At 39.9% G+C, this 13,371-nt stretch overlaps 1 protein-coding gene across 1 annotated transcript in view; it reads right to left on the reverse strand.

Moving 5' to 3' along the window:
- Positions 1-13,371, reverse strand: part of Ptprq (protein tyrosine phosphatase receptor type Q) — a 168,320-nt gene that overhangs the window by 120,266 nt on the left and 34,683 nt on the right. The window contains exons 14-16 of the mRNA XM_051206414.1: positions 7,268-7,450; positions 5,940-6,041; positions 2,196-2,316 (exon numbers count right to left, since the gene is read on the reverse strand). Coding sequence (XP_051062371.1) covers positions 2,196-2,316; positions 5,940-6,041; positions 7,268-7,450 — 406 coding nt within the window. The remainder of the gene's footprint in view (positions 1-2,195; positions 2,317-5,939; positions 6,042-7,267; positions 7,451-13,371) is intronic.

Genomic DNA, 13,371 nt, shown 5'->3' on the forward strand with positions numbered 1-13,371 from the left:
GAAGAAGGGCAAACTTTAAAGAATATTATATAGAAGATTTACAGAGGAATTAGGGGAAATCTTAATTTATGAATGTAAGTAAAGCTTTTAAAACAGGGCAATCTCTCCAATGCTGGTCTTCTTAAATCAGATGAATTATCTACTGTTAACGAAACATTATATGGAGATCAGTATGGCGGTTCCTCAGGAAAATGGGAATTAGTTTACCACAGGACCCGGCAATCCCCCTCTTTGGCATATACCCAAATGATCCACATCCATGCAACAAAGACATCTGTTCAACTATGTTCATAGTAGCATTATTTGTAATAGTAAGAACCTGGGAGCAACCTAGATGCCCCTCAACTGAAGAATGGATAATGAAGATGTGACACATCTACACAATGGAATACTACTCTGCAGAAAAGAAATAATGGAATCTTGAAATTTGCAGGCAAGTGGATGGCACTTGAAGAAACCATCCTGAATGAGGTAACCCAGTCACAAAAAGAGAAACATGGTATGCACTCGCTCATATATGGTTTTTAGACCTAGAGCAAAGTATTACCAGCCTATAATTCACACCACCAGAGGAACTAGGATACAAGGTGTATTCTAAGAGAGTCATATAAAGTCCTTCACAGAAGGGGAAAGGACAAGTCCCCCAGAGCACAGGGGAAGTTGGGGGGGCAGTGAATGGAGAGAGAAGTATGAGAAAGAGAGGGGGAGGAGAGGAAAACACATGCAACTAGGAAGATTGGGTCAGGGTAGGAATAGAAGACAGACAGAAGAGAGAGAGACAGAGAGAGAGAGAGAGAGAGAGAACATAAAAGAGGGAGCCAATATTGGTTTGAAGAGAAAATTGAACCTAAAAAAAGGTCTAGAGACCTACAAGACTGCCACCAACTAACAATTTGAGCATCTGTGGAAAGGCTACCATAAATGCCCTTCCCGGATAGTGAGATCAACAACTAACTTATCCACAGAGCCCTCATCTAATACCTGTTGGAAACAGAAGCAAACACCAATACCTAAACACTGAGTCGAACTAGAACCCAGATGCAGATGGAGAGGACAAGACCAGGCTACAGAAACACATAGAGACAGCTGACCTGAACAAGGAGGAGCTAATGGGCCCCCAGACTGATAGCTGGGAATTCAGCATGGGACTGACTCAGGCCCCCTGAATATGGGTCTCAGCCAGAAGGACTGAGCAGTCTAAGGGACCTCAGACAGTGGAACCAGGATGTATTCCTGGTACACAAAAGGACCTTGCGGGTTCATCCCCCATGGAGGGATACTCCCTTAACCTAGAGACAGGAGAGAAGTCCTAGTCCCTACTTCAAATGACCTGACAGATCTAAATGACCCCACCTGGATGGCATAGCCTTACATGTGGAATTGGGATGGGGGGATGGGAGGGGAGGGTGGTCAGGGTGTATATGAGGGAACAGAGAGGTAAAAGGGAGGGAGGGAGGGAGAGGGAACTGGGATTGACATGTAAAATAATAAATTAAGTAAAAAATATTATATGAATTTTATTTTCTGAGTTGAAATAATTTAAAACATCTTCAAAATGTGCTATTTAAAACATCTTCAAAATGTGCTACATGGATAGTGGGGTCTGTTTAGTGAACATAAATTAAATCAAAAGGAGAAGTCTAGTTTCCTGGGTTGTCATAAAGCAGGATAGCTGCTTGCCAACTCATAAAAGACACACTTTGGGATGTCATCATTTTCAAAATTGAAGGATAATTAAGTGCCTAAGGTGAAAATATCCAGTAAATAACTGCTTACCATCAATGAAAAGTTGACCTTAATATAGCTGAAAGCATATCTTTGATTTAAATTTCAATCAAAATTATTTTATGTAAGAAAACTTGAAAAGAGTTGTGTAGAATACTTGTTTTAAAAGTTTCATACATTTTAAATCATACACTTGTAATCATGAAAGCTAATTACCCAGACCTTCAAGAGTATACATCTAGTATAGTTTTCCATAACACAGTTTTTTTTTTTGTTTTAGTTGCAAATATTTTTATTTGCTGACCCACTGCATAATGTGAGGCAAACTTATTTCTTAATAAAAGGCATGTTAAACCACCTATTAATAATCGGGGCCCTAATACAGCATCACATTCTGAAACAAACACTACATTCCTATTATATTGCAAATTCATATTTGTTCTCAGAACTACTTCCAAAAACATTCTTACCAGACGTAAACTGTGTAATAAAGGATAATTCCATTTGGCTCCAAGGGTGGTTGCCATGACAACATCACAGTGACACCAGACAACTGTTTCACAGAGAAGTTCTGAGGAGGAGAATCAGGAGCTGAAATTTTGTGACAAAGAATGACACATTTCATTAAATACATGTGGAAAATGTGAATGAAAGCATACAGGTTTTATTTATTTATTTTATAAATTCTATGGCAAACAAATCAGGTTCAGCACTTCTCCCCACAGACAGGAGAGCATGATTGTTTATGTTCAGATGAAAAGATGAAAGATTTTCATGGTGCTCTTGGAACATCTGCTCCTGTGATTCAATGGAAAAAAGTATTTCATGAGAAAATGCAACACGGGTCTGTCACAGTGATTCATTGACGATTCAAGAGCATCTTGGTAAATTACCATCCCCTAATAAAAAGGCAAATGTTTTTGAGGAGGGAGTTGAATAAATGTATCACAACGTAAAAATCTCCCTGGACAATGAAGTTGGAAGAAAAAGGTAAAAGGTGTTGCATGTTCAAAGAAAAATAAGAATAGGATTTTGAAGGAGATTAGAATGACTGACCTCACACACACCAATGGCATTCCTCAACCTTAGATGTTTCAGGAAGCACTAAATACGATCAAAATCTAATCAAGCAATCTTTATTATTGAATGGGTCCCCCAGTGTCACAGTACAACACATAAACAAGAAAATGGTTAGAATCACTTTCAGCTTTCTTATAGCAAAGAATGGCTTGTTTTGTGAAATGAGTTAATAAGTGACAGCTATAGTTGTTGGTATTTCTGATTTGGTGTTTTCAATGGCACTGCATTGGAAAATGCTCTTGACAACTGATTATCACATGAGTCTACATATCATTTTCAGACGTGTGTTCCCTGTGCTACGAATCACTTCTAAGAGAGAAAATTCTCTCACTTATCAAAACAAACTTATAAATATTCCCTTAGCATCTTTATAAAATACAATTTGTGTTCACTTTTAGGAAACTTCCAGTCACAAACTGGAAGTAATTTAGATACAAACATCCAGCAGCATTCCACAGTTTTATTCTACAATAAACTTTAAGATTTTGGGGAAGAATGCCAGAATTTATTTGTGTGTGTATGTGTGTGTGTGGGTGCGTGCGCACATGTGCGCGCATGTATGTATGTGTATGTATGCATATGTATATGTATATATATATGTATATATATAGCCAAAGTATTACTAGATATTATATATACCATATATTATGATATTTATTAGTTATTTGGGCATTTCTCATATCAAATACAATCCAGCAAATCTAAACTTTAACTTTAGGCCAGCAAGAGCATCCAGCAAGAAGTCACTAGCTGCCAAGCTTAATGTCCTGATTTCAATCCCCAGAATCTACATGGTAATAGGAGAGAACTTGTTCCCTATAAAGGACTCAGACTTCCAGTGAGTGGAACACACACAGAAGTGAACGCACACAAACACACTCACACACACTTAACTTAGTAAAAACTAAAAGTAAACGAATTTTTAAAAACTAAAATCTTTGACAACATAATCAACTCAGTGTGTCAGAGCCGCAGGACACATGAAGGGTCTCACTGGCATGATCTCACCCCACCCAAACCCTCGTCCCCTGGCTTCCCTCAGGTCCCAGCTTAGAGCTTAGACATAATGCTCCACTCTATTTTTCCTGATACCTGGAGTAAAAATAGCTTCCTCTTTGAATAATTTTTGGAAGCACTTCTACTGGCAATTAAAATTACACAAACTGCTTTTTTGCACACTTGTCACCCATGTGTCACGTCTACACTGAAAGCTCTCTGAGTCAAGGTGTCTAACTCAGCAAGGCCAATTCCCCGGGCCTTTCTGCATTTGCTGAGAGACAGTTGGCTCGAGAATTCAGATGAACTTTGCCTTGACAACCTATTTTTTATGACCTGAGTGACCCAACGTGATAATAAGAATTCCTTTTACACCAAAAAAAAAAAAAAAATTGTTGGCTTGAAGAGATGGCTCAGAGGTGAACAGCACTGGCTGCTCTACCAGAGGTCCTGAGTTCAATTCCCAGCAACCACATGGTGGGTCACAGCTATCTACAGTGGGATCTGATGCCCTCTTCTGGCATAAAGGTGTACATGCAGATGGAGCACTCATACATAAATAAATCTTTTTAAAAAGCCAACTGTTTCAAAACATACAATATAAAGCATAAACTCCAAATACTATTCCAAAGTATGTATCTCCGAGTAATTTTATAGTACAATATATGCCTGCAGTTCACTGAGGCATCAATACAGTATGATCTCTGCAGTAGGGTTGATTTTACTCAGATTTGGAAAACACATGAGAACATGTTTAATATTATTCTGATGGCTACCAAAAACAGAGAAACCTGGACACCAATTTAGCCACTAAACCTTTGATAGACAACCTGTCCTGCCTACGAGATGTGGTGGAGTAATAATAGTAGTGCAGAACCTGTGGGAGTTTCCAACCAATGTCTGGTTTAACTGACTTGATGCCCCTGCCATGAGAGAGAGCCCTTGCCCTGCACTGCCTGGATGTGGAGGGACCGGAAACTGGATAGCCCAGAGACCTCAGGCAGAACCAAACATAACTGGTGAAAGCAAAATCAATTAAATAATTCCCAGTGATGTTCCATGATATTTATAGCTCGGTGGCATGTCTAGTCGTCATCAAAGAGGATTCATCCTTCGGCAGATAGGAGTGGGTGCAGAGACCCACAGACAGTGCACAGAGAATCTAACTTGGAGGTGTCCATCTGGTCCCTCCCCTCAGAGATCAGGGAACCCCACAGAAGGTCTGCAAGGGTCTGTATCAGGTCCTTTAGGTATATGTCATGGCTGTTTCCTTGGTGTTTTCGTAGGGCTCCTAACATTGGGAATGGGTGTGTCTCTGTCTCTTTGGCCTGCTCTTGGGACTCTTCCTATTGGTTGCCTCATGCAGTCTTTGTAGGAGGGTTTTCCCCCTTGTCTTATTGTGTCTTGTTTGGTCATGTTTTGATTGTTGCCTCTTGGAGACCTACTTTTTGCTGAGGGAAAATAGAAGAACAGTTGCTCTCAGGAAAATAGAAGAAGAGTTGCTCTCAGGGAGAGGAGAGGTGGGGGGGGGGCTTAGGAGAGTGAAGGGAAAGGAAACTATGGTCAAGATGTATTGCATGAGAGAAGAATCTATTTTCAATGAAAAAGAGTATTAACATTTATTGGTAGCATATTGGCTAATAACTACAGAAATGTAAAACAATATCCCGAATGTATTAATAAGCTAATCCTAATACTTTAAGCCATGTTGAAAGTTACATAAATTCTACTCCATACCTTCTGTAAATGTCATAAAAATGATGAACGCTGTTGGGTTATAATAGTCACTCTATTCAACCTAGAACTCGGGCCTTTAAAATTCCCATAAAACTGTTGCTTACATTTACATAGTTCAGTTGGCTTCAAAGGCAAAAAAAAAAAAAAGAATGGGGGGGGGCGTTCTATTTGATTTTTCTCAATATAAACCTAATTTTTGTAGCTGCTTTTATACCCTAACAATGAAGTCTCTCTATAGTGCCAGTTCTATGCAGAGCTGATGGTTTAAGTGAAAGGAAATTTTACATGGGGTTTTATTCTGTATAAATCTACAATCTATGGTCACATCACCCCAGTCTTATCTCTAGAGGGTCTGTGAAATGTTAACAATCAAAGTGTATCAGTGTGCATCACAGCCTTACCGTCTTCCTCTGTCAGTATGCTTACTGGCATACTCCGAACTCCTTCGCCTTTGAGTGTACTAGCAGACACCTCAATCACATAATGGGTGTATTTCTTCAGCCCTGAACAGAAATAAAATAGATGAGTTAATACAGAGAATAATATATCCTTTAGCAATAGGCAGTAGGTAAACAATGAAATGACTCTTAATTCAACACTCTTCCAAAAGGAAAACACAAATAAACTAAAATTCATGATAGTCTAAAATCTAAAAGGCGGCTCTGGAAACAGCTCAGTGGGTAAAGCAGTAGCTGTTCAATCCTGGAGACCTTAGTTCATATCCCCAGAAGCCAGGCACAGTCCTGTGTAACTGTAACCCCAGTATTCCCATAGTAAGATGGGGGGTATACATGGAAGAATCCACAGAAACTCACAGACCATCTAACCTGGCACATTCAGGCAGAGGCAAACAACTAAGAGATACCACCTCACATGAGGAAGAAGATGGGCACACACTTCCAGGACTGTCTTCTATCCTCTACATGTGTGCAGTGGCATAATGGGAGATGTCATTCTGTAAATATGTTTTTCATATTGGTTAATAAGTAAAGCACTGTTGGCCAATAGGAAAGCAAGGCAGGTGGGACTAGGAGACAAGAAGAAGAGAGGAAGCAGGAAGGATGATTATGGAGAGACTTGTGAGAACAGAGGTCTGGGCCCTCTCTCCGGTAAGACAAGACCACATGGAAATACTTAGATTAATAGAAATGGGTTAATATTTAAGACATAGCTAGATGAAAAGAAACTAGTAACTGGCCAACAGAATTATATCAAACACAGCGTCTCTATGTATTATTTGGGGCTGGCATGGCAGAGGGACAAGACCGGCAGACAGGAAAACCTACTTATAACAGTCTCACACACACACACACACACACACACACACACACACACACATCCCACATATATGCATACACACACACTCACATACACACACACATACATACACACTCACATACACAAACACACACAGAGAAACATACAAATACAACACACATATACACATGTACACAGACACACACACTCACACACACACACATACACACACACACACACACACACACACACACCAACTGCACAAAAAAAATCCCTTCTTTTAATGAATACAAGATATAACACTGTAGAAAATACCAAACCTATAGTATTTTCTCATATGACTATGAGAAAAGAATTCTTATTTCTTGTATATGAACAATCACAATTAAGTTATTTTAACAAAGTAGGTTAATATTTTCTGCCCTTGATGTCAATATAAAGGTAAATATCAAACAGTAGAGCTGTACTTTACCTCTAATGTTCTGAGTCAGAGAAGTCGTATTTATAGTCCTTGCCTCGCTGCCGTTACTTCTCTTGAGGTAAATTGTATACTTTTGTATGATGCCGTTCGGACTGCTTGGGGGAAGGAAGGATATCTCAATCTCTCCCGAGGAAATATTTTTGTAAGTAATATTTTCTGGTGCACTATCAGGCACTGGGGGGGGGAAGGAAGATGTAATTTCATAAAACAAATGCACCCTAAATCTTTTCGACTGAACGTTTCACATAATTGGAAGAAGATATGCAAACATTAGACACATGATGACTGTGCTATGCAATCTAAACAGAGTAAGGAATAGAGGAGCCATAGCAACTAACAAGTATAGAGGGCAAGGAGTCATCTCAAAAGGAAAATACAAGCTATGATTCTGAAGTTTCCCACTGATATTTTTATTTTCACACAATGAATAAACTATTGAATCTCAAGACAATGAGTAATGTTAACATGAGGGGAAAATTCATATTCTGCTATATGGGCAAATACATACAAAGTGAAAACAGAAAATGGGGTTCCCATTCAAATATCAATGGACAAATCCTATGCTTTAAGTTAAAATCAATGTTCTGGTTAAGTTTGCCACTCAATGCGTCAATTCTTGGAAACAAAACAATAACATCATATTTTTAAAAAGAGAACTAAACCGAGTACCTTGTTCTAATACTTAATAGTAAATTGACTATAAGGATTTTTTATTAAACCACTTTGGACCGTACTAAGCTAAACACTGTTGCAAGAAGGAGAAGCAAAAATAGTTTTTAAATGATTTTGGCCTTCAAGGACAATACCGTTTCAAAACATCAATAAGCTAGTTTGGCCCCAAACAGAATCGATGAAAAAAGCAAGAAACTGTTTTGATTGTTTTCAGGTTCTGGAAAAGTTGCCTGAACTGGCCATCTCCTGTAATCAGATTGGTGGCTGCTCTTATTCTCATCAGATAGCCTTCATCCAGTAACTGATGGAAGCAGATGCAGAGATCCACAGCCAAGCACTGGGTCAGCCTCCAGGAGTCCAGCTGAAGAGAGCCAGGAGGCGTCAAGGTCATGACTGAACAACCCACAGGGACAGATGACCGACCTAGTGAGAGCTCACGGACTCTGGACCAACAGCTAGGGAGCCTGCATGGGACTGACCTAGCCCTCTGCCTATGTGTGACAGTTGTGCAGCTTGGTCTGTTTGTGGGGCTTCTACCAGTGGAATCAGGACCTGTCCCTGGCACTTGAGCTGGTTTTGGGGAACCTATTCCCCATGATGGAATACCTTGCCTGGGCTTGATACAAGGGCAGGAGCTTGGCCCTGCCTCAGTTTGGTGTGCCATGCTTTGTGGATACCCGATGGAGGCCTGCCTCCATTTCTGAACTGATATGGAGGAGGAGTGGATGGAAAGGGGAAGCAGTGGGTAGGGAACAGAAGGAGAAACTGTGGTCAGTATATAGAATAAATGAAAAAAATTAATTACATAAAAAATCAAAAAGAAAAAGAAAAAAGAAACTGTCTTGGATATGAGGCTTAGTAATATAACCTCAGAGTAAAAACATCTCCTAAATATATGATATTCCTAAATAAAAGGCTGTTTTATATATATATATATTTCCCCAGTGGTCCCATTGGATTGAATGTAATGTAGAAAATGGCTCTTGTATGAATGGGATTCTAAGTCTGGCAATGGGGAAGATTGACAGCACCGAATGAATACTTTACCTACAACACCCCAAACTCTAGGTGACATAAAAGCAGTTACTAAAAGCAACTGGAAAGCTGTGAAAGGGAGATGACTCGGCAAGTAAAAGTGTTCTCTATATAAGCCTGATAACTCACACTGGAGCCCTAGAACCCGTGTATAAAAAAAAGCCAAGTTGGTGTTACACATCTATAATCCCAGCATTCCTACAGCAGCATGGGAGGTAGAGACAGGAAAATGTCATGGAATCCCATGGGCAGCCAGCAGGTTTACAAAGCACAGTACCAACAGCGAGAAAGGCCACACGTCTGCAGAGTAGAAGCAAAATCCAACTCCTGACTGTTGTCCTCTGGACTCCACAAACTTGCTGTGACACATATATATCCATTCTTGCTCATAAGCATCTATGTACACACAGAGAGAGAGACAGACAGACAGGCAGAGGTAGAGGCAGAGACACTGCGAGATAAAGCTGGATGGGGAGGGACCGGTACACTATCCAACTTGCCTATAGGATGAATGCAATGCCTCGGGACAACCAAAGGGTAAGAAGCACCACTGAGTGAAGACTTGGGGCCCCAGCAATGCAATTAATTACACAAGGGCCATTGCAGTGGAAGTCCAGGGGCACACTGAGCTCCCCCAAGGGCAGGCATCACAGGCTTAAGTGAGTAGTGGCTGCTGTACTCAGGTGACTGGAGGACAGTGACAAGGAGGAAGAATTGCCCATCACTACCCCAACCAGAGAGGATGGAAGAAGTGATTCTTCATGCCATCCCTCTGAGTGAAGAAGTGGAAAGGATGTCTACTCTACTTCCCCTGTGGTAGATGGGGGCAGTGGTCTCAGTGTGGGGTATGGATGGGAATAGGAGGGATCCAGTAGCAGGGCAGTTGGAGGGAGAGAATACTTGGGAGAAACAACAGGTATCAGCTATCTCTAGGAAGAGCTAGACACCTAGTACAAAGACCCCAAGTAGGATTCCTAGCAATGGGTTATACTGAGCCTGAATTGGCCATCTGTAACCAGGCAAGACCTCCAGTGATGGGACTGTACACTAACCCAGCCATAAAACCTTCAACCTACAATTTGTCCCCCCTACAAGGTGTGCTGGGGTAAAGGTAGTACAGAAATTGTGAGAGTGGCCAGCCAATCATTAGTCCAGCTTGAGACCCATACCATGAGAGGGAGCACACACCCGACACTTTCTAGAGGGCCAGGACCTAGAGGCAGGATAGCCCAGAGACCTAGGTTAAACAAAACAGTACTGGAAAAAAATAAGCCAGTTAAATGATTCTTAACAATATTCTGCTATTAGAAGTACAGTGTGTGTGTGTGTGTGTGTGTGTGTGTGTGTGTGTGTGTGTGTGTGTGTTCTTAATTTTCGTAAGTGTTGGGGGAGTAATGTAGTTTATTATACTTTCAAAAATATTATATTGTGTTCCTAAATAAGTAAATACAAGCAGCTCAGTGTGTATAATGTGATGTGCATGTATATGAACTCAGATCAGCCCTAACTATATCCTATCTATTCTAAACATTTATCCTTATATCCACAGATAAGTGTTCTTCTTGTCCCTTGTAAAAAGAACATCTTTTGGCAACAGATGCGTACATCTTGAAAGGAAGTATGTATCAGAGTGGAGTGCTCATGGTCCAACAACAGTCGTTTAAAAGTTCCTTCACACTGTGGTAACAATAACGACTATTCAAGAGAGCAATTCAGCAATGCAAACTAAGTGTCTGAACATTATTGTATTTTATGGTCCTATTACAAGACTTCTTTTTCTCTCCAAAGAAAGGTATTTTAATCTTTTATTATTGGTATTCTAAACATAATGGATGTAAAATTCCTAACTTACAGAGCAGAGCAATAAAATTCAGAAACCTCTGAAAGCAGACATACAATGTCCTTCTCTCGGTGTTCATCAGTTATAGGTGCCTATAGTTAAGCCATTAGGATAAAACCTGATGCAAGAATGTAAACCATTGATAAAAATTATAATTTAATACATTGATATTAGTAGCAATGTCTAGCAAAATTAGCCCTATTTTCCCTTCCTAAGAATTCTAAATCTATTTCCATCCCAAACCAATCTGTTGCAAAAAAAAAAAAAAAAATCTTCATCAGCTACCTTAACTGCTTCCATCACCTTCTGTAGCTGAGTAAAAGTTTGAATGTGAGGAGAACAAGAGCCCCAAGGATTCTCAGCTACTGGATTTGCTTTTCTTTCATAATCCCAATAGCACCAGGGACTACGACCTGTGAAGCTGTATTTATGATTCCTCTCTTGAGCTTACAATCACTTTCTACTTCCTTCTTCCTGAAGAATCACAGATCCTTTATGATCTTATTTCCATCAGGTATCATTTCATTCCTACATTGCATTGCTTCAATAAGCTATATCGTCTTCTAAACAACTTCCTCAATAATCTTGAGGACTCTACCATCCAGGAAACTAGCTTTTTCTCTACCACCTTTAGAGATGTCAACAACCACACACATAACACATGTAATCCCCTGAACCTTGCATCCCTTGGTCTCCTTGATAATATTTTCTTCCACTTCATCTTAAACCTGGCTTTCATGGCAACACCTGAGACTTTGTGATTACCAATGGTGGTCAATCTTCCTCCACTTGTCCACTAGCTCCGACCTTTACAGGGTACTGACTCTTGTACTCCTAATCCAAAAGCTCTTTGCCTTTCATCAAGTTTTCATTGTCCATTATCTTTAGTGTGCCCTTATTTCCCTACACTGAGGCTAGTTCCCAGGAACTACTGTATCACTCCACAGCCATCTTCATCAACTGCAGCTCCTACCTCACTTTCCTGGCCAAGTCTCAATTCAGTGTAAACGTTCCCAGTGTAGCAGCTGAAAATGTCTACGTGAAATACCTCTCCGTGTGCAACAGCATCACTTGAATTTTTATCCTGAAATTACACACAGATCTCTTTTTGTTAATTCAATATTCTACTCTTTTATGTACATTTTGACCATATCTTATCTCCACCAAAGGGCCAATAAACTCACCCTTCCTTATGCTAACATGATAAGCTTGTATCCCATTCCACTGATAAAGAAAAAAAAAAACAAAAATCAAAACAAAACAAAAACAAGAACACTTCATCCTACCATAAATATGTATAAAATGCCTACCCTTGTTACTGTTTTCCAATGCCTTCATTCTTCTTCTAGGTTTCAGAACTTCAAATGACCTAGAAATGCATGCCAACACACATGCATTGTAATATGTATCATGTTAAAGGAAAGTCAGCGTCCATAAAAATTTGTCCTCCTCAAACATGGCTCCATTCTATCTTTCATTTAACATCTAAATTTCTTTCTTTGTGTGTGTGTGTATGTGTGTGTGTTTTGTTTGTCTGTTGTTGGTTTTTTTTTGTTTTTTGTTTTTTTTTTTGAAACAGGGTTTCTCTGTATTGCTTTGGAGCCTGTCCTGGAACTCGCTCTGTAGACCAGGCTGGCCTAGATCTCACAGAGATCCGTCTGCCTCTGCCTTCTGAGTACAGGGATTAAAGGCTTGTGCCACCAATGCCTGGTTTAAATTTCTTTAAATTTCACCATCTCTTACCCATTCCAATCAGGCAAAATTTTCCCCCATGAATGCTATTCCATGTTAGCCACTATTGCCATCCATCTCTTACCACAGTATCCATCTCTCTTCCCTCATCAAGAGCATTTGACTTAGTCAATAAGTGACTTCTAACTGCAAATTAGTGGTCACGGGTTTTTCTCCTACTTCATGGGTGATGACTGCTTAGGTATTCATTTATTCATCTTCTACACCCAGTGTCATGTAGCTCAAGGTATTTAATCCTCCCTGTCTTATCTTGCTCTGCTCATCATTATGAGACATCTCTTCCTTTGACTTTATATATCAGACATATAGTGATACCTTCAAACTTATGAATTATTTAAAATTTAAATGCATTCATCTAATTGCCCCTTGACAGCCACCTACCTAAAAAAGAGGATTGTACTGTATCTAAATGACTGCTTCCTTGAACCTCTCCATTACAATAAATAATGCCACTACCTTACACACTGATACTCAGATGAAAGTGGTTCAGTACACAGACTTAGTTTTCTCTATTCTCATGTGTAACACATTCAGCAAAAACCTGCCAAAAGTGTACATCACATCCTGTTCTTATGTCATCATCCTCCGACAGTCTCATCTTAGCAAGAGTCATCATACATCATAGATTGGTACCCAGGAACCAGCCCCACCTATTTCTTCCTGTCTCTATTCACAACTGAGAGGGCAGCCTACTCCCAATCAGCTACACACAGCTTAAATGAGACAAGCATCTCATTCTTCAAACACAGAGCATTTCTTCCCAGTTCCAAAACTTGGCAATTTCTCCATCTAGAAT

The sequence above is a fragment of the Phodopus roborovskii genome, unplaced genomic scaffold (assembly GCF_943737965.1).
Source record: "Phodopus roborovskii unplaced genomic scaffold, PHOROB, whole genome shotgun sequence".
Lineage (NCBI taxonomy): Eukaryota > Metazoa > Chordata > Mammalia > Rodentia > Cricetidae > Phodopus > Phodopus roborovskii.